General features: G+C 37.1%; 1 protein-coding gene across 6 annotated transcripts in view; it reads right to left on the bottom strand.

Moving 5' to 3' along the window:
• Nucleotides 1-23863, bottom strand: part of LOC133531463 (protein hu-li tai shao) — a 124497-nt gene that overhangs the window by 32798 nt on the left and 67836 nt on the right. For all 6 annotated transcript variants that reach the window (XR_009801540.1, XM_061869700.1, XM_061869698.1 and 3 more), the window contains exon 3: nucleotides 2067-2163. Coding sequence is in view for 5 of the 6 variants with exons in the window: in XM_061869700.1 (XP_061725684.1) it covers nucleotides 2067-2159 (93 nt within the window). In the remaining variant the exon portion in view is untranslated. The remainder of the gene's footprint in view (nucleotides 1-2066; nucleotides 2164-23863) is intronic.

Genomic DNA, 23863 nt, shown 5'->3' with positions numbered 1-23863 from the left:
CGCGTAGAGTTTTGGGCACCAAGCGTCGCGTAAGCGTAATCGTTTTATAAGTTAAATCTTATTACTTGAAATCATGTAGTCGCGACGCCAAATGTCTTCGGCGGATGTATCAACGATCTTACTTTCTCGTCAGATGAAGGTTTTTTATTGTTTAATTACGTCAGAAGTTTTGTTTTTTACGCCTGTATTACGCTACGCATGTCGTAATGACGACAGAAATCTCATACGCTACGCTACGACAACGCTTCACGTGCGGACTTGTTTGAAGTTGTTCGTGTTCGTAGCGCTCTCGTTCTACGCGCGTATTACGATACTCTTACGCGTCTCTTACGCTTACGCTCCGTGTGCTGAGGGCCTAAGCTTACTTATTTCTCTATAACGGTTTATATGTTTACCAAAATTTGCTCTGCAAGCTTTTGCTAAAGTATCTAGAAAGACGATTTCCGTGATAAAAACTATCCTCTGTCCTTCCCCTTGAGTCAAACTGTGTCCAATTGTCCATACCTAATTTCATCTTAGTCGGTTGGTTCAGCGGTTTAAGCGTGAAATGATGATATACAGATAGAGTAACATTCGAATTTATAACAGTGGGGACATCATCATCATCAATATTTAAAAGCTCTACTCTTGTCGGTGGAGTAATCGCCACTCTTTGAAACTCCTCGTACGACACGACAGAAACTTTATCTTTTATTTGGCTGAGATATGTGAGCCTGGGCCTTCCTCTACGTCTTTTCCCCTCAATCTTGCCCTCCAGGATATTTAAAAATAATCATTAGAATATTGAACACAGGTCTAATTTTACTACTGATAGCGTTCCAGGAACACCCTACGGGGTCGGCATTTTGCCACCATGCCCTTGGGCTTGATACTGCTACCCAAAGCGTTACCTCGGACGTCACAGCTGTTAGCTGCCTCCGACAATAATGATGCTGCTAATGTTGCTGTTTCGGATTTTTAGGAAGAATCTGTCGTGCCGTATCAGGTGGCCAAACATCTTGCCCCTTCTGTTAGCTATTGTATCTAACAGGCATTTCTTCTTTGTGGAGACATGCTCCCACAAATCAACACTAGTGCAACAATAACGCGTCAATCATCAACACAATAACGTCTCGTCATTGGCACCTCTTATCGTGTTGTTTTATCGGGACCAAGTTGCCTGCGAGGGGCTCTAAGTGTGCGATAATATTTGTTGCCACTTGAGTGCTATTGGAAGGAACACTGGTATGTTCTGGAGTATTTATAGTAGGTACATTATGATACAAGTGCGAAAAGTAGAACATTCGCAACGAGTCGCGTTAAATTAAAACACGACCGAAGGGAGACGAGTTGCTAATTACTGTAATTACCTTTTCGCGCGTTTTACAGTTCATATGGCCTTTTAAATTTTCGACATACGCACGTATAGAGCTAGTTACCTCGCTAGGGCGGTAAAGTAGCACCATATGTACTGTTAAAAATCTGGCAACCTAGTCAAGTGACACTTGTATGTGAAAATGCCATTCGAAAATTAAATATTGTATGAATATGATAATTTTTATTTTGAATGTCGTTTGTCGACAAACGATTGTCATGTTGGCTTCAACGGCGGATCTGTGACGGATGTGTAGTGTTCAATTATAAATCTAGGTCAAGTCCTAATAGCTAACTAGCTAAGGCTAAAAGAGCGCTGCGCTTGCACTCGAGCATGAACGTACATGTCGAACAAACATGGCAGACGTGGATTGATTAAGGGTCCCCAGCAAGCTCGGTTCTCTATACAAACGTAGTTACGCTATCAATTTAATACGACTAGCTAGATTGCTCTGAAACTTTGTACTTACAATAGGATAACGTATATAATAGTCCTGTAATTAGTTTATGTAGCTTTAGATAACATAGTTAAAAAAATACAGCGAATTTAAGTTTTTCATACAGAACTTGTCTTTGCTCTATTTCGTAGTCTCTCTCTATATATGTCTGTTGTTCGACGCATCGTTTGCGAAACTGCGCAGCGGCATTCATGTTCCATAGCGCTGACTAGACGCTGACGCACAAGACGCTAGTAGAGGGTTAAGTATACTTACAGCGTCAATGTCCGCTGGACGCTGCTTCAATCTCTCCTCCTCCTCGGCCGCCGCGTTGCCGTTCGGCAGCGGCTCTGTGGCAGTGTCCGCCATCGCTCTGAAAAGAGGAAAAAAATACGTTAGTGATATGTTTATAATTAAATTGGGTGTTTAACCTTATCGCCGCTATGTCAATAAAGTAATAGTGTCATCAACGCCACGTCAAAAATTGCACGTGACCAAAACCACGACTTGATATGATGTCGTGGCGTGTGGGGCACGAAATGTACTGACTTTGTATCAAGTCAATGGCGGCGAAAAGGTACGCCAGATACGTCAACTGACGCGCGCGGCGACAACCCAATATCGACCTTTGTGGATTCCGACATGGTTCACGATGACGCACCGCGCACGATGAGCGTGGCGTTTGAAGGGTTAAAATTAAGTGTAATTAAGTTCAGCTAGCAAGCTTATTAACTAGGGTCGCCATTACCGATCACAGCATGGGTAGCTATATAAATAAATAAATTATATGAGGCAACAGTCCAACCGGTGATGAAAAAACGCTAGACGTAAACGATTGACTTTTCTCGACCAATTATTGCATGTAAGGTCGCGGACTGGACGTAAGCGGCGCGCAGCGCGACGAGCGGCTAATCAAGGACATTCATATATGTATTGAGCTCGACTTAATTAAAAAAATTAAATTAAAAAATTAAAATTTCTTTATTAAAGACAACATATGGTCCATAAATATGTTAGTTATAGCTTATCAGTTATGTTAGTAGCAACCGTAACCTGATAAAATATTTAATAATTTATAAACAATAGCGACTTTGTCCGCTGACCAATTGCCCACAACAGAGGACAATCTAGCTTATTAGCTATCATGTTTAGGTTAAGAGGAATTCCTAGTTGCGATTTTTCCATACAAACGCTCTCGACTGATTCCTCCCTGGATTTTTAACCTAGAGCAGTGATTTTTTCAAATAAGATCAATATCATCAATATCTGTGCCGCTATGTTTTGCTTTTTTGGATTATTTTATTTTGAAGAAAGATACAGCGCCTCGAAAATCGCAAAAACGGCTCAATTGAATTGGCTGTAAAAAAAGGCACAGTATACAAATATGACAAAAAATATCCAAAAAAATCAAAACATAGCGGCATAGATTATTTCTTCCTCTTGCAGTTTCCAAAATTTCATAAAGATTGATTGCGTTTTGGAGGAGGAAACAGTCGAGAGCGAAACCTCGATTTTTGAGTTTTTTGCATGTGAATTTCAGTCCGGGCTGCAGTTGTCCTTATCGCACGAATTGGAGGCGGAGACAGTTTCTAAATATACGTACACAGAAGAAATAGTGATGGGCATAACATCCTTATTAGGGATTGCAGAACCGGTACTGTTTTAAAGAACCAGGATTTCCCGGTACTTTCGTAACTGGTCTAATTATTTCATTATTTAAAATAAAACGACAGCATTTTGCGATTTGACCACATTTCGTATTATAATTTAATAAACACATGTTCTTTTACTACGTATAATCACAATAAACAAGGCAATTTTTTAAGAAATATACTTAGTATTTTACATTGCTCACACTTGTGCGTCACAAGTAAAAGATAACTACTTTGATGTTTGCCACTAGATGGCAAATTTAATGCAATTACATTGACGAGGGGATTTATATACTTATAAGTATTGCAGTTGTATAATATAATCCGCCGTATTACATTACGGCTAGCCGATATCAAAATAAGGGCCATTTTGAAATGTGGCGGTTTAACGATTAAGGTATGTTGGGTAAATACCGGATGCGGGTGAAGAACGTAGGACATTCATTTCTCCCTAATTTGGCTTTATTTTTTAATGTTGGCAACATTGTGTAAGACGCCATTTCATTGCGCCTCGAATGCCAGTGTCCCCGCGTTGCTCAGGGAGTCGGGCTTGTGCTATGCGCAATCACAGAGAGCAAGGTAAATTTCGCGAGTTTGAATTCGCCCTGTAATTTAGTTTGCTTATTGTGATGAAACTGTGTTTGTTTTTGTAATTGTGTTAACAGACCTAGCACTGCTGTAGACCGATATCCGATTGTGACCCATCCAGGTAAAGATCGGAAAGAAACAGTCCGATCTTTACCTATTTAAAACTAGGGCTCCCGGTATCCGTGTTATACGCCGAAACGGATACCCGTGTTCTTAAGCCCGGCGGTGCTAAGAACACGGTTTAAACGGAACCGCCGGGATCCGGATCCGTCTCCAAGAACCGTTCCCAAGAAACGTTTCTCAGATACGTATCTCCGTTTAAACGTGTACTTAAGACCGGCCCGAACGGATCCGAAACAGTTTGAGCCAATGCTTACAAGGTCTACTATTGAATGTTGACTTCAGATGAATTTGTTAGGCGTAAATTTTTTTTTAATTGTTTCTAACTGGGTGGATATTACATATTTAGCCAACTATACTATATATAAATCGAAGTAGGTGTCCCTATTCTATATTGTCTATTATTTTTAATTTTAAACCTATTCGGTCCTAGTTTAGAATCTTATTTTTATAGTATTACTGTTTTTAACCTAATATCATTACATATTATATTTCAATGAAAGAAACACATTTTATATATACTGGTGTAATAGTTTCGTGAAGAATATGTATTCAGACAAATACTACCTATATTAGTTAAAAATAACAGTTAAGAAAATAATTATTAATTACTTTGTGGTTATTTTTATCAATTTACTGCTATGCGAAAACAACAAATCTGCCAATGATGCAAAAAAAATACACACACAAGCGGCATTCGAAACGAAGAATTTCACGCGATAACCTTAAAGACTCATGCTACCTTTCTTACCTTTCGATTATATTGTTTAATACATTAAGATAGATCTCAAAATTGGCAATCATTCATATTCACTTGGGACACTTTCAGTTTGCCGCCCGGTGGCGTTCCATTCACTAGATTCTTAGAACGTATTGTTTTTCGAAGACCCTATTGTACGATATCGCCAAAACAAATAGGTTCCCAAACAATTATCAGAACTGTCACAACCAATTATGAGCTTTATGTCCTTGTAATAAGGTAAACATATCTGCATATATTAAAATTGTAACAGATGCAGCGGCAAAAATTAAAGTAAATGTATCCCATTGTTTTGTAGCCGCACCACACTAAAAGGCATTTTTCTATGACGAGAGTGAGAGCTACAAGATGTTATTACTTAGGTATATATTTGATTGTAATTTGTTTTCAAATTAATCTTAATACTAGCATTTGATTGTTTTTTAATAATTGTTTTAAGATATTGCATTTTTTAATTTTTACGAATATCATTTTGATTTCAATTTTATTGTGTAATCATTTAAATAAGTAGTCTACTCGTAGTCGTACTAATGATTAATTTTTTTTTATTAACCTTCCAAACTTTGTGTTCTAAGATATTACCTATATTTTTTACATACGTTCCCCAAGATGACCTATTTTTGAAATACAACTATTTATGTTATTGTTTGTTATTGATTATGCACTACATTTAACGAAATCTATTGATATCATTTGTTTATATACTTATACATTTTTGTTTTAAACGATATTCGATGGAATTAAGTAAATAATTTTAGTAAATATTGTCAATTTTGAGCCTTTGTTTGACTTCTGTTATATCTAATCTACCTACTGAACTCGACCTATCCTATAAAAAAAAATAACATTACCTATTCCTAAAAAGGCTTTTTCATTTCTCATGGTTTGAAAGTGGGTCGTTGTTTTTCTAAGAAGTGTGCAGAAAATGTACGTTTCTGCACTAGCGTCTTTTTTTCGTAGTTGGTTTTTTTTTACGATAAGCAATTAAACTTTAATTTTAAACGGATTTGTTGTACAATTTCCATTCTGATATTTAACTTCTTATTCTATAAATAACGATACCCTAAGTAAGTACCCTCAAGAAAGACTATAAAAGTTAATAATATGTACTTAGTTATATATTTTTAAACACATGTATCTTACTTTCCTTGTATTCCAAATGAAAATTAGAGTTGAGAGTGAAAATTAACTCAGATGAAAGGCACCATTTCAGCCTCGGACTATTGGCGATGTGAAAAACAGTATGAGTCTTATGTTAGATTTTTTTTTCCAGTTTGATTGTTAACATTTGAATCCCTCACTTTGATTAGAGTCCCTCGCTAGGCTTGGAGTTTTACTGTAAAATTCTTCGTTTCGTTTAGGATTTAATTTACACCCACGCCGTAAATATGTCTTTTTACTCCCTTGTGACACAAACTACTAAAGACTACAAGAATTACATAATAAAAATACAAACATAGTTAGGTTGTCTATGATTTTTAGTAATATTTATATTGACTCCACCATTGCGCATTATGGTAATTCTGATTTTGACATTTATTGCTTTAAGCTAAAAGGGCCATCTTATATTTATTAGTACACTTAAACGTATAAAGTTCATTTTATATGATAATAATATGTAAAACTTTTCGTAAATTCAAAATTAATTACAATACAATTTATAAGTACATTTATTATTGGCAGATCATTATACAAATGATAATTTAATAATTTTTACATGGTTTACTATAATAAGACAAAGATGTCAGGCTCACGTCAGTTAAAAAATAAAAATATATACCTATTTCATATTGACCGAATGTATATTCAAGAAAACTCACACATACATTGTAAGATGATTGACAATTGATTGAATTTTTACCACATAGATACCCCAATAGGACTTATATCTACAGATTATTAAAAATATAACTGTTTAAAATGTTCAGTTGGTAAAAAGAATACCAGATCAAGCACTTGGCAGATTTTATCGTGTACAGTCTTTATTGATTTTATTTTTTATTACTAGCACTTTATATTTATTGCTATCAAGTTATATAATAAACAATAAAGTTTTAGTATTTGAACTTTTATATAAAATACTACTATGGTAGCACTATACAGTATTTCTAATTTTCTACTTATACTTATTGCAACTTAAAACATTGCAAGCAAAAACTAACAGAGGACCTACCGCGAACCACGTTCGTCGTGTTGCCTCTCTGTCGCACTTATAAAATTTTACGTAAGTGTGACGGGGCGGCAACACGTCGAACGTGGTTCGCGGTAGGCCCTCTGCTCAGAAAACGGTTTTGCAAATAAACCGTTTATTGAATTTCGACTCTATGAACCACGGAATAAGGTTAAATATGGCATAAACGTCATGAATCTTTTGTCTAATAATTTGTAGCTCTTACGTACGCCGGTCCGTTCCTTTGCTACTCGTCAAGGACGTTTCCGGAGCCACGGGTAAATAAGATCCGTTTCTTCGAATACCCGTTTATCCGTGGAAACGGCTCTTAATTATACGTTTCTTAATTACACGTGTGGAACGGGCCAGAAAACCGTTTACTTATTATTCGGAAACGGGTATTCGGAACGTGTAAACGTAACACGGATCCGACCGCGAGCCCTATTTAAAACAGCAGTGATTGTCAAACTTTAAATTTTCTTCAATTTACCTACTGACCTAATTAATTATCACATTTGTTATTTTCTTGATCACACTTTCGTACCATTATTTTTATCCAGTACCATCCAGTTGTATGTGTATGTATGTACACTTACTTACTGACAATGTAATTTTTTTAAATTCCGCAACCCAAAGGTTGCCTGGAAGATATCGCTTTTTAGCGATAAGACCGCATGTTGTTTACCTGTGCTTATGTTTCTGTTTTCTTTTGTATTGTTTTCTTTTATTGAGGTGTGCAATAAAGAGTATTTATATTGTATAGGGATGATGATACATGTTTAATTTTATAACAAAATCGAGTAAAATAGATAGCAAATGAGCAATTTTTCGTAATAAAGTACCTACACATACAGATGCATATGTAGATGTGCACGCATACATACATACATAGCTAGTTTCGGATACAAAATAGAGATAGGGCTTCGAAATTAGTTTCCTTAAAATGCTTCAAGAGGGCTCTCTTTTCCTATATATTTACTTTACTCTTTACATACGATCCTTACATTTTATCAAAAAAAAAGATTATATATCAACTATATATTATATACATAATTGCAAAATTAAACCAATAAAATCGCAATTTTACTTATTTTCCATACTTCAAGATGGGCTCGCAGTGACCTTGACCTTTTTAAAGAACTACTTAGTCTTTTTGATTTTTAAGTTTGATTCTTATTTTTTTGGCGACCTTCATTAAAAATGATTGGGCATGATTATTTTTTATTTTGATTTTTGTCCCTCCTACTTAAGTACTTAATATATTCCAGTACATTCCTTTCAATAAACAATACATTTACACTTTCACTAAACCTGTACAGTTCACGAGATCTTAAATTGTCAAAACTTCGAAACCTATCAATTATTTTAGTGGTTTTTCTTATTTTATTACTTCGAGTAAACCTTACAATAAGAGGTTTCTTAGCACATTGTTTACTTATCAAATTACCTTATGAGTTATGACATAGGTATCAAAGTTTGAGAGCCACAATTTTACCAATTTTTGTATCAGGGTTAAGATCGGATACAAAAATACGAAAAAAAAACTTTCGTTGACAACTTTTAAGTTTGTAATTATTGGTGGCTGTAATGTAATTTATATACAATGGATAAGGGTAGACACCGGACCTATTTCTTTGTGATACCTTATTCTCTTTCCATTAGAAGCAACTTTTTTTCACCATTCGATGTTCTCCCTTGATGGCAAAACACTCGTTACCCTAACCGTTCTATATTGAAGATTACCAAAATTCAGGCCGAATCTACGGTTATTATTTAACGATTCGCTCCGTACTTCAAGAATCTGTCACGTGCTGAGATCTCGAAAAAACATTTTTTCACGAGTTCTCTCAATTGGTCCCAAAATTTTCCGGCATTACCCAGATTGTCATTGTCATCAAGTTTAGCCCCATCGTACTACAAGTTAAATAGATTGTAGTTTAAACATATATTTATACCTACTTACAAAATTTCACAACACACCATGATAACTCCCAACTTACTGATACGGATAGGTACAGTCAAGTGTAAAAATATGGGTGTACACATCTTACTCAAAAATATTTCCCGTTGCATCTTATTCCAATATAATAAGAGCGTAGTACCATATTTATGAGACGATTCTTTCGATACATATTTTTGCACTTGACTGTACGACGACGACCGAAGCAGGGACATAATTCTTTTTTTTCTCTTACCTATACAGTAATTAATAGATACAGTATAATATAAAAATGAAATAGTACATTACGATACAAGTGCGAAAAATAGGAAATTCGAAACGAGTGGCGATTAATTAAAACACGACCGAAGGGAGTGTTTTAAATCGACACGAGTTGCGAATTACCTATTCGCACATGTATCGTACAACGTTTTACAGTACATATGGCCCTTTAAATGTTCGACACAGTAACATAATATGCTACTTCTCGCACTAGTGCTATAAAGTAGCCCCATATGTACTGTAAAACAATATTATGTGACTGATAACAACAAAAACAACTTGCGTCGGTCGGGCAGCGCAGGATAAATTCCGTCCTACTACGGTCAAATTAACTCAAATTTCACTAAAGTCAGGAACTAATTCTAAGGACTAATAAAATCACTACGGATTGTTTTGTATGGGCTAAAAATCGAACTTTATACAATCGTTACTAAATTCACCCCCCCGGAAAGGGGTGAAATCGGCTGAAAATAATGTAATGGTTGTAACTTAGAAGAGAAAAAAGGTGTCCTCGGTGCAATTTGGCGTACGTTTTACAACACTTATATCTAAATTCGCACGTGTTATTTATGTTAATTTAAGCTACGGAACAGGTAAAAAAAAACAACATACAAAAAAATCTATTTTGGCCATTGCGGGTCTGGGGAAAGTAATGTACTCGGTGCAAATTGAGTAAATAATTAGAAAAAATATCTAAATCCAATGTCAAATTCGCACCAGGGTGCGACACCCGGAAAGTAGTTTTTCATGTTTTACTGTCGTTGTACTTCGGGGGAAATTTTAATACTATTGGAAATTGATGCAATCATATTCATTTGATTTTGTTTACATTCGCACTCCTTAAAAAATTGGCATTTTTATACGGAACATGCAGTTTTGTAATCAAGTACCAAAAACGTAGAGCAATAAATACACAGAAGCGACAAGCACGTGATTAGTGGCAAGAGAAGAAACGCGCGTAGATGCACCGACGAAGCACGGCTCTTGAGGCACGAGTAGTTATGATTTTTTTTTCTTTTATACTACGTCGGTGGCAAACAAGCATACGGCCCGCCTGATGGTAAGCAGTATCCGTAGCTTATGTACGCCTGCAACTCCAGAGGAGTTACATGCGCGTTGCCGACTCTAACCCCCTCCCGCCCCTCGTTGAGCTCTGGCAACCTTACTCACCGGCAGGAACACAACACTATGAGTAGGGTCTAGTGTTATTTGGCTGCGATTTTCTGTAAGGTGGAGGTACTTCCCCAGTTGGGCTCTGCTCTAGATCTGGAATGACATCCGCTGTGCTGTGCCCTACCACACAGAGCGAGATGACATTCACAATGCCCATACCTCTCGTAAAAGGTTTCTGAGTATGCAAACAGACAGTCAACAAATTAAATACAGGTACGCTCAATGTGCAGTGCAGAATAGAGCAGAGTGACGTTGTACTTGTGTCAAAGGCCAAGATTCTTTTTGGGTCACTGATCCAGTGAAGTAAGTAAGTATTGCTTTTATAGTTAGTATTTCATGACGAATGAACACGAGGTGAGGCACTGGATGTATTTCCAACTATGCACCAGCTGATCCAGATATAAACCCTCCTTATTTAGTACGGTTTTAGAGATAACATTATGTTAGCTATTATAATAATCAAGTAATCATTTAAAATTGGTTGGGATAATATCATTGTATTAAAACATAGTTAAAAACGTTATTTCTGTGTTATCTAAATCCGTTTATTCGGATATTTATTTTGGTGGATATTCGAATAATTAGTATATAACAATATTCTAATTGCAAACCCTACATATAGTAGTGACACCCAGTAGTGACACAAATAGGTAATGTAAATACTGCGAGGAGGATCTTGTTTAGGAAATAATCGGACAGACAGACGGACTTGACGAATCTATAAGGGTTCCGTTTTTTGCCATTTGGCTACGGAACCCTAAAAACAGAGCGATCGAGTATATTCATTTAACAGGATGCTCTCTTACAGCATATAAAAAGGGCTTAACAGACCCACATTGGGACCAATTTACCTGAATAGCGACCCACAAATGCTAGATTCTTGCAAAAAAAAAATTGTTTAATTAGTGTGTAACTTTAATTAGCTAGATCCGGAGTAAATTACAATAAAACGATTTCAGTATTCTTAATTTTGATAATAATACTTTTATCGAAAATATTACTTTACTATAAATATCGTTCAGCAAGTTACCTTTACTTAAACATCATTTGCCTTGCAAATTGTATTGAAACAGCCATCCGACTCTTGGTGGTGTCATCCGGTATGGAACAAAAATAGTGTAATTTGCTTGTTTATAAACCGATTTTCAAAATTTTAATGGAATTTAATAGCTTACTAATGTAGCATTCATATCTTGATACAATGTTTTCCTGTAAAGTTACTAGTAAAGTTGATGAAAACAAAAAACGGATTTTTTTTTCGGGAAAATTTAAATAAAACTTAAAATTTCTCGCAAACTATGGTACTTACAAGGACAAATGTATAAACGATATTGTAGCGCATTTAATTTTGCTTTTTATGACACCCCACACAAGCTTACATGTGATATACTTTCTGTGGTATACGCAATATTCTGAACACGGCACCGGCCATTTTGATGACGTCATAACTGGTGACTTAACCACGTTAGAAACTGTCTCCCGATGGTTTTTTTGTCAAAATAACATGCTTAACAACATACTAAAATATGGTGCTGGTTTCATCAAAGGCACCTTTTGGGCCCTATATGACCCTAAGGGAAGCGCCTTCATACCTACTCGTATAACATTTTTTTTATACAATCAAACACATTTGAATAAGTAGTCGATAAAGCGGTCAAACTCCGATAGATTATTAATATATTGTAACATGACATCATTATTTTTGATCTCACATAGACAATTTACGCACGAACTTGCATTTCATTTTTGGTCGCACTTTTGAAGTTTGACAGTCGTTCTTGATATCCTATTTCTATGTATCCGGATCCGAAAAATTGTCGGATATTGCAAACCCTAGCTGCGCGCTGCGCTATCTCCCCGCCCCGCGCGCCCCGCGCCGTGTGCGGCAACCACCTTCGCTTGCAGTTCGTTGCGATTAATTCTATTTACTTTTTGACAAACTTCCGGTAAAAAAAATCTATTTTTTATTTAGTGCAAATGTAGTGTCTTTAGATAAGTACCGTTTTTAAAATTTTCACGTCTCTCTTAATTTCCCCCGAAGCACAATGTACAAAATAATTAAAAATACATGTTCCATAATTTGCCCAGGCGTGCAAAGTTAACTGAATGTTTATAATGCTTTAAAAAGCTTAACTTGAGATTGCACCAACCGACTGACTTATCCTCGAGCCGCAATCGAAAAAAAAAAATTTTTTTAGGGTATCATACATTGCACATCTTTTTAATTAAGATATACTATGCACCAAGGTGTTCTCTATATACTACTTAGCTTGAACCCAATAGCTTTTAATTTACTCCAAAATTACGGCACTTTATAGTTTATACCTAAAATTTAACGGTCTTCCGTACATAATAGAAACGGTGCAACTCGGGGGAAATAATCTAGTTGCGCCATCTAACGAATCCAAAAAAAGCACGACTACACGACTTACTTCCATACTTTTCGTTAACTTGACTATACTAGTCCGGCTCGCGGGCGATGTCGACGGAACGGCGCGCAATGAGCGAGCGTTCGAGTCTCGCGTCTGTGTGCGCGCACTCACACTTAGATAGCTCCCGCTCCCGCCCACCGCAGCGCGACAGAAACATAGCTTCAAAAATTCGAGATTTGAAAAGTTGCTCAGCTAGGAATTGCTCTTAATGCATGAACCGCTAAGAGATTTCATGCTGTTCACACAGTCATGTGAAATTTATACACGCTAATCGTCACCCGTGAGACCTGACCTGATCATACTTCTAAGCCTGAACTACGCATTATAACGTTGAATATGTATGACGTTATATGGAGCTGTCAAACTTATCATACAAACGATGACGTTGACTACCGATTTATTGCCACCGGTTATAATAAACGAAGATGAAACATATTTTCACCCACGTGTATTTATTTGAGTAGTTGTACAGTATTACAGATTCAAATGTATTGATGAAGACATCATAAGTATCATAACAAAAGATAACCTCAAGCCAATAAGTGGAGTGATGTCAGCTCTTCCCACCTGCTTTGGTGGGCGAAGAAAATAAAATTGTACATTTTAATTTGTTATGTAAAATTGTTATAAATTTGTTATTTTGTTGGCTTGCGTTGTGGGTACTTAGACAACGATATATATAATATATAAAGATTTATTAATACTTAAATACATACAAGAAAATACGTTACTACTTCTGCAAAACGATGTCCACAAATAGAATGGCTATTTATAATTAAATAAGTTATTCTTCCTTTGTGTTAACATATTAGGTAATTCAGAAGGTAATGTAGGTGAGTATTTCTATAGTGTATGATTCAGAGGGTCCAATGACCTCTCTGAATGTAAAACGAGTGGGCGGTAATTACACGTTATGGTGTTATCGACGCTGTCTAGAAACTAATTTTAATTTCATATAATATATACCTATGATTTAGATTTAGATTTATTTATTACACAACATACGATTGCATTACAAATTACATTCATGTCAATTTATATGAATCTATATTGTGATTGTCAAAAATAAATTCTAATAATGACAAAAAATAACATCATAATCCAGATAGCAACAATTAATAAATGGAAATGTTCACCTGAAAAGGATCGTCAAGTCAGAATTTATTGAAAAACAATAATAAAATAAAAATAAAATAGAATCAAGAAACAAAAACAATGTCAAATATGCAAAAATAAGTTATATAGTTATGTCAAAAAATTCACTAATTGAATATAATGGGTTCTCCAGCAAAAAGTTTCTCAATCGACGCTTGAAAATCGAATCGGATGTTTCCGTCCTTATTTCTGCAGGTAATCGCTCATAATAGGTCGGACCGATGACACGCGGGTTCTTTGCTGCAAGTGCCATGCGACGTGGAACTGTTCGTAATCGACCAGTAGATCTAATGTTTATGCCAGATACCACAACGCGTTTAAACAAAGATAAGTTATTTCTGACATACATAATAATGTATACGTATATGTATACGTTATTTATTTACATAATAGATATATACGGAGGTATTACAGTAACGGTATAAATACTAAACTAAATTAATAACTAGCTTAAATCTGAAATAGGTCGTTAAGCATTGTACCAAGGATGCTGGCGGCATTTTCTCGTTGTATCGCAATGCTGATACGCTGATACGTTTGCTGAGTTGCCAAAGTAAGGTACGTGATTGAAGAGCTTGATTATATCACTATTGTGTACAATACTTTTTTTACGAGTCATCTAAAATAATACTTTTTTTTACTATAGAACCTAAATAAGCAATGAAAAATGGTAAGTAGCTCAGTAGACAAAAATGTTGTATAAAAGATATAAGCGCGCATAGTGGTCCCGCCCCGCGCCCGTTTAGTCTTTTCTATGAGAGCGCGGTGGTACATGATTGGTAAAAAAAATTAAAGTTGACTACAGCGTATCATAATGAATATTATAGTTGACTTGGAAGCCCATACATTAAAAGTACGCAATTACAATTTGGTATACGAAATCTTAATTCAACCATTACAGTCGACGAGTATAAATATGTATTTACTAGAGAGGTATCTCTGGAATAAATCCGCTTAAAGTCCTAGCGCAGATATAATTAATATGTGACAAGTGACATGCAAATGACATGGATGCCAATTATAAAATGCAACCGGATGGGTTTTTTTCGAGTCAGTGAGGCGATGCGCATAGTGACCACGCGATTCGATGCGGCGAGTTGAACGACATATTTTAATGTAAAGTATGCATTGCAAGTACATCCTCCTACGTTACTTCGTCTATCAATAGGGTTGCCAGATGGTCGGGATTTGGCGGGATTCTCCCGATTTTTAGCATGTGTTCTCGATTCCTGACGAAGTGAAGACTGTCCTGAAAAACAGCTTCACGATATAATAAAACAATAATTTCAAGTTCCGAACTGTCGCCGAGCGAACGAGCGAGCGACCCGCGTCAAGGGCGTCTGACGGCGGGAGCGCGTTTGCCTTACCTCTACACAAACGAAAGAAATAGAATGGGAATGGATCTAATTAAAGCCGAATTAATGATTCGACTCAACTTTGACGAAAACTGCATGACTTTCAAGTCTAGCTTAAATAGCGAAAAAGGCCAAGAAATGGTAAAATCGGTCAAAAGTAATATAAAATACATGTGGCAAGCTAAGAAATAAATTATTTCCATAAATTTGGTTGATTATTGATACCTAATAAGTATAAGTATGATAGTATAGGTAGATAATGAGAAGACATTTTTTTTTATTTGTTCAAGATCTCAAAGAATTTATACTATTTTTATATAAAAACGTCTATGGGCAGAGCAGCTGACGTAGTGCCAATAATGTAAAATATCGTTGTTATTAATACAATTACTATAATTTGAACGTTTTTTTTTCCCGACTTCAGCCCCAAAATCCCGAAAAATTGATATCTTTTCCCGATAATAGCGCCTTTCGATCTGGCAACCCTATCTATCAACAAAAAAAAAAACGCAACGTATTTCGATACAATTTGGCACACAGAGTTCCAGATAACGAAACAACGACTACTCATATGTCAAAAACCGTCGAGCTATTTAGGCTGTAAGGCGTGCCAAAGAAATGGCATATACATACATACATACGCTCGAAAAACATTACTCTCCTAAAAAGTACGAGTAGTTTTGGGGAACGAGAGTAAGTCCTACAAAGGGAGTGGCGCGATAGATGGCGCTACTGGTTGATAAATTCACTTAATTAGGGCTGAGTTACAAGGGTGTTATATGGGTTCAAGCGGAGGCAAGGATACCTAAATAGCTACAAACTCGTAGAAGGGGGAGAAGGTGAGTGCAATTATACCACTTATACACGGATGAAGTCGCGAGCAGAGGCTAACGTGTTAATAAAACACCTTCGGTAATACTACGCACTGAGGGCTAATTTTAAGTTAACAACTATATAAGCCATACATCCATCCCATCCCCATCCATGTTAAATTGTTAAGGCAATCCATCCAACATCATCCAAGCCATTGCCAACGCACTTGTAACCCTCGTGGTGTTGCATGTGTCTTGCGCGGAGACCAGGGCTATATCCGCGAAAATCGAAGTTCGTCAATTGCGGGCATTTTTCTTCAGTCTAATTACATCTTAGTGAGAGTAAAAGAGAAATATCCCTGCAATTTGCGAATTTCGGTTTTCGCGGTAGGTCCGTGCTTTTATTATTGTAGCGAAAACTTCTTTACCAAAAAAACCATTTAACTCGCGACACTGTAACCGACACCTCTGTATGTAGATATGGACATATATTGTGTATGTACGTACATTAGATACACACACATGTTGGTATTTTTTGAGATGGGATTGAAGTTTTCACTTCTGTCGGCATTTCCGGAGTGCCACTGTTTTTAGGGTTCCGTAGCCAAATGGAAAAAAACGGAACCCTTATAGATTCGTCATGTCGGTCTGTCTGTCCGATTATTTTTATTTATTATAAACTGACCGACGATTGACCCTTTAGTCGCACCTGATGGACAGTAAAGACAGAGCTTCAGTTGGAGCTCACCGGTCCAGTAATAGCCTATTCACTCTTTCTTTAAAGAGACCAAGGTCATATCAGCCGATTGGTGTATTCGCTTGCCTTCTATATAAAAAAAGATACTGCACTAAAGTGTTAATGCAGAGAGATGAAATCTATCTAATTAACAGATGATGTAATCATGATCACGATCTAATTATATATTAGCACTAATTACTGCAGACACTGCAGTTGCTGCACCGGCGACGGGGGTGTTAATGTAGTGATCTCGATTAAATCAGTGTAATAAATACATGACATAGTCATGGCTCTAGGCCCCCAGCACACGGCGCGTAAGCGTACGAGACGCGTAAGCGTATTGTAATACGCGCGTAGAACGAGAGAACTACGAACACGTACAACTTCAATCAAGTCCGCACACGAAGCGTCTTCGTAGCGTAGCGTATGAGATTGCTGTCGTCGTTACGACAGACGTAGCGTAATACAGGCGTAAAAAACAAAAATTCTGACATAACCAAACAATTAAAAAATCTTCACATGACGAGAAAGTAAGATCGTAGATACATCCGCCGAAGATACATGATTTTGATTTCTAATGAGACTTCACTTATAAAACGATTATGCTTACGCGACGCTTAGGCTTACACTCCGTGTGCTGGGGGCCTTATTAAACATTACAAACTCTCGTTGGCGCAGCGATCCAAAATGTGTCTTGACCTTACGTCTACGGGTACACGACAATAATCGGTTTTGACAGAGGTAAAAAACTGGTCCGATTCCGCCCGAATGCCTACAAATTCGGCCCGCGAAGAACCAAATTCCATACAATCCGGCCCCAAAGACCCAGGGGCTTAAAGGTCGTGCAGTTCCGAATATTCCGAATCAACGGCATATCCACACTAGGGAATGCAAACCGGTTTTTAATTGTATAAAAAAACCGGTTATTAACCAAAATTACATACAAATAAAAACCGGTTTGCATTCCCTAATCCCCACCGATACCACTAAGTTTTTGCAACACGGTGTTAATGCAGAGATCCCGATTAAATCTCTGTATTTAATAGTGCATTGCGCAGGCGTCCCACGAGGTTGCGCAAATCCGCCATTTTAGTTGCGAAGCGCTAGTTTGGAGAGGTCATGAGACGCAAGTTACGAGCGACTAGCGTAATCCCGAATGAGAGTTTTCCCGGTTGAATCATTCCTCTATATTTGTAAAAGCGATTCCAATTCCCAGCGAGAGACTTGACTTTGCCCGGGCAAAGGCCCCAAGTAGGTTCGTGTTCTTCTCCCACTCTCACTGAGCGTAAGCGAGAGCGAGATGGACGTGCGTGCTCGGAACCGCGGATATCATGTGTCGCGGAATTATTTTAAATTTATAGTTTATGGGAAAATGTATTATAATTTTTAGACATATGTTCGTGATTTTTTTTTATCGAGCGAAAGCCAAAAACTCAGGATTCGAATCGCTGAAGTCCCTAGAGAAAAGCCTCAATATTACTAATTAAATTTTTGGCAACCGTATTGTGATCTAAGAAAGCTCTACGACTTTTCAAAAACTCCGTTCTTTGTTCTTTTAATCTTAATAGAAGTATTAAAGCTTTGATCCAGTCAGTGATTTGCCTTTTTCCTCTCGCTGTCAGACTATCTATTAGGAAATATTAAGCGGATTTGACATTGGTGCCGCTGTCTTCAAAGAAATAAATACATAAATATGTTTACTTAAAAAAGGAACAGTCTACGAAATACAATCTAAAAACTTTAAAAGGGAAGGCTGGTCTTATTGTTACTGGTATATGGAGCGATCATTTTTTTTATAATTGTAATTATCGTGCAGTTATTGCATTTATTCGACAGTAAATAATCGTAACTTTAAACCTACATTTTGACTTCTAAAGCCCGTATCTTGTACCATGAGTCAATATTGAGAAATAAGTACTCATTAACTCTGCTGACTCAGCTCTCTGAGCGCACTCAAGTTTACACTTATGATACAATTATGAAACAGGAGGAGATCTTTATTGTTAATGGTTTTTCAACAAAAAACACATTCGAGTCTTAAAGCAGAGGACTCAAAGGACTCAGAGCTCTAACACTACTAACGCCTGTATCTTGTACCACGAGTCAATATTGAGTAATAAGTACCTACCTACTCATCAACTCTGCTGACTCAGCTCTCTGAGCGCACTCAAGTTTACATTTATGATACAATTATGCAACAGGAGGGGATCTTTATTGTTAATAGCTTTTCAACAAAAAGTAATGAGTAAAAATTAAAAAAAGACGATTAGATTCACTACATAGAAACAATAAAATGTAAATCATGAGTAGGTTACATGTAAATTATATATGGGGCCCCTCTCATTTTTAGGGTTCCGTTCCGTAAAACGGGACACTATTACTAAGACTCCGCTGTCCGTCGTCTGTCCATCTGTAACCAGGCTGCCAGATGATATATTTCTGTTGCCGCTATAACAAGAAAGTACCTGGGCGACCGAGCGTTGCTCGGTTATAACTATTTATTGTAATATGGTGGTGTATAGGTGATAATCTTAACTACATTTTTTTACTAAATTAAACTTGTCTAAAACAATAAAAATTAAAAAATATATATAAACATGAACATATATATATAAAAAAAAAACAAAAGTTAGTCACCGGGCGAGATTCGAACCCGTAACACTCGTTTCTAGCCGTCCGCGTCTTAACCCGCTGGGCCAGACGGACAGTAGCCGGCAATACGAAATTAGCGACCATATTCTGCGTCGAAAGAAAAACGCATGAAAACTCGAAAACACGCGTTTTCCCAAACATAAGACTAATCTAGATCGATTGTATACCCCCAAAAACTCCCATATACCAAATTCAGCGAAATCGTTAGAGCCGTTTTCGAGATCACAGAAATATATATACAAGAATTTCTCGTTTAAAGGTATAAGATAAGATACTAAAAAGTACGTAGCCCTCGGTGGGCGAGTCCGACTTGCAATTGTCCGTTTTTTGTAAGTAGCGGGACAAAAAGATAGCTTCTGTTCTTCCCAAATTACATGATTATGATCAAAATATTTCAGTAAAATGCCCGTGACATACGGACAGATGAACTATGTAATGGGGTTGTTTTGTTATTTTTGCCATATAACAACTTCTATGCTAGGAAAGTAAGAACCCAATAAAAGCATTATAGCCAGATAAATAGATTTCACAGAGCTGAGCACTATCCAAAAAGTTACCACTTAAATATTAAGCAGTCTCCGTAGCCTATGTACGCCTGCAACTCCAGAGGAGTCACATGCGCGTTGCCGACCCTAGCATCCCCCCCCCCCTCGTTGAGCTCTGGCAACCTTACTCACCGGCAGGAACACAACACTATGAGTAGGGTCTACTGTTATTTGGCTACGGTTTTCTGTAAGGTGGAGGTACTTCCCCAGTTAGGCTCCGCTCTAGATCTGGAATGATATCCGCTGTGCTGTGCCCTACCACACAAAGCGAGATGACATTGACAATGCCCATACCTCTCTTTTGGACGTAGTTTAAGGACGTACCCGGGTCCACTTCACTCACTTTATCATATACATCCATTATTCTACAATGTTGGAATAAGTTGGTTAGTCATTTATTTACTAAGTCAACCCAACGCTACAAAGTATTGTCAGATCAGCAACACATAGTTCCAAGAACGTATAACCGCGTTGCGTAAGGATGTATACGAATAAAGACATAGGTTTGTTGATGTTCGTAGAATAATAGCTATAAACTACGTCAGTAACACATTAGTACATTATCGATAGGTATTATTGAGGTTGCTGGGAATGAACGTTGGCACAAGAGCAAATTATTAGGGACTGACATATGTACTGCACGCGATCCAAAAATCTTATATCTGATCTAAAGATGTCTTTTAAAATCCAAATTTGCACTTAATAATAAAATTATACTTTATACTTATAAAGCCGGTAAAATCCCTTTATGTATTCAAGTAACCCTAATTAAAGGAAGGTTAGGATTTTAGCTGTCTGTGTATATTTTAATTTTGTGTATTTATTTATCGACTGTGAGACTGTGATGATAAAATACACAAACGATTTATATCATAGAGCAAATGATTCAATCCGACTTCCGCAAGGATTTGGAAATAGACAAAGTTCAATACATAGAAAACACCCATGACTCAGGAACAAATATTTCTTTGTGCCCAGCACACAAATAAACGCCCTTAGCGAGATTCAAACCCACGACCATCGGCTTCATTTGCAGGGTCAATGACGAGTCTACCGGCTAGGCCAGACCGGTCATGTTATGATCGATTATGCAATGAAGGTAAAAAAAAAAAGGAGAAGTGATTCTTCAAGTCAGTTTTACAGTCACGTCATCAATACCGACTAAGTGCCAAAAGTATGTATACGCGACCTTATTTCCCATGTATTACGGTAGGGTATACATATTTTTGGCACTTTGTCCGTATCGATATTTTTAGACGTGACTGTACATCATTACGCATGTAACCCGCTAGAGCCGAAAGTCGAAACAAATCAAGCGCGGGCGCACAATACAATGGGCAGTGAAATTCAAAGATGGCGGCGGTCGGCGACCCCGCGACCACACTTATTTGCTGACTATACCGTAGTGTTTGTGTAGTAATCCGGTATCTTCACCTAGTCTTAGATATTTGAGAATTTGTTCATGATATCGCGTTTAAGAGGTTTCGAGTTTTTGAATTAATACATTTTTAACATAACATTCCTGCCACTGACATTCATTAATGTTTCAATTCTTACTAAGATTCTCACTAAAAATATAAGTATTTAAGTAAAGACCAGAAATATAAGAACATTGCTAAGAGGGCGCTTTTTTCTAATGTATATGGCGACAGCTCAGTTTAGTTTGGGTGTACAGTTCTCCTCGGGAAGTCACCAAGGGACCTGAGAAGTTAGTTCCAATGAAATTCCACATTATGGCGCGTGATCATATATTACTGATCAGGCTTTAGAGAGCTGCAAGAGACACATATTAGTATATTATATGGGAGTTGCGGTCTTCCCGCATAATGAAATGTATTAGTACAGGGAAGACCGTCATGGGACAATAACTCTCGTATTTGTATACGTACGTCGCTGAGACACAGCCAGAAAGGAAGAGCTACTCCTGCTCTACCGACCTTCTGTAAGTGAAGTATGTGTAGAGCAAGAGTTAAAAGCGACGAAAGAGCTGTAGACGGTCTTCGCTCACCGTACTGCGACTAATAGTTTCCCACTGTGACCGGGTTCCACTACATTTTCTTATTTATTTTACTCATCTTATTAAGTCATTACCCGTCTATCTTTCGTAATTTCCCTAAAAAGTGACCCGTAATAATAGGCTAGACGACAAATTTTTACTAAAAGTATCAATCGATTAGGTTTGTTTTTAGGAAATAATGTTTATATGGGACCCATTGCATTAAAGCAATACCAAAGTCAGAAATGATAGTCAAAGCCCGACAGTCGTACTTTACTCGCGAAACGCTCCTAACAAAACGATAAGTGAACGTGACGTCACGGTCGAATGGTACCCTAATTTTAATCTGTTTTGGAAAATTTTGAGACTTTCAGGTTCTGTATTTTTTTTTTTCATTTTTCACATATTTTATAAATATATACATTATTGTGATAAATGCGTCATTTGCAAATCTATTTTATTCATTGGCATATATCTACGGACGGGCCTTAGGGGCACTAAGAATGGTGCTAATTCAATGGTGTCACTCACGAATTCGAGCCAATCGTGCAGTCTAACGCAACTAGTTGATGCGAACTCATCAACCAATCGCGATGTGGCGTTAGACTGTTTGATTGGCTCGAAGTCGTGCGCGTGACACCGCTGTACTGGCCTCAATCTTATTGTCCGTAAGGCCCGTCCTTTCATATATGTCAATAATTTGACTAGATTTTGTTATAAAATTCAACATGAATAATCATCATTATCGCTCGCCCGTGCTCTGCAAGCTATAGCACAATGTCAGTGTTTACACGGACGATATCGCCCGCCGGTGTCTAGTTACGGCTCGTGTTCGGTGACGTTTTTACTGGATCTGGTGAGCGGTGGGTTTACGCGTCTTTTCTTTTCCGTTACTGCCATATCGAACATGTATTTAATTAGGGAATGTGCGAGGAAGGAATCCATTAATAGGATACGCGATAGAAACTAATCTTCAATCTGTTTTGCAACAAGAATACAACAACCAAGAGGATAGTTAAAGTTGTTGTTGAGATTCAAGATGGCGAAAACGTCTCGAGAATATTTTTTTGTGTTTTGCTCATTCATGTTGTTCATAGTGTAATGTTGATAGCTTATTATGCAGTGAACTATCGTGGAAGTGTGCAGCTAATGAAAAACTAATCTTGAAACGCGTTGAACCACGTTTTAATCAACACCCGGCAATCCATCGTGGCTTTTAGTAAAGTCCAGCTATCTCTTTACTATATTCTACGAGCACACTTTACATTGGCAAAATCATCATCATAGTGTTCGATGCACGGCTAACTTTTCACGAGCATATTTTTTCTCTCGCTAAGAGCTCCTTTCAAAGGCTGGGTTTTGTAATCCGAAACCTCCGCGATTTTCATGACCCGGTTGCAATAAAAATGGTTTACAATGGTCTTAACAAGTTACACATAAAGACGGGTGTTTTTTTTAGGAAAACTTGAGTTTAAGGATATAACAAAACACGTGTACATTATTTTTTCCTGTTCTCAAACATACACTCAAACCAGCCATTAACTAGCAACTTGCTTAAGCATCACTTTCTATAGGAGTTAGAAGAATTAGTAATTTTTTAGTACTTTGGAGGACGATTTGTCCCAATAGGTTGAGTTTGGGCAGCTAAAAAAAATACGTGTCTGTTATTTTAGACTACACTATTGTGACAGGACAGTTGAGTA

This window comes from Cydia pomonella, chromosome 25 (assembly GCF_033807575.1).
Source record: "Cydia pomonella isolate Wapato2018A chromosome 25, ilCydPomo1, whole genome shotgun sequence".
Classification (NCBI taxonomy): Eukaryota; Metazoa; Arthropoda; class Insecta; order Lepidoptera; family Tortricidae; genus Cydia; species Cydia pomonella.
This window is presented reverse-complemented; position numbering and strand designations above follow the sequence as displayed.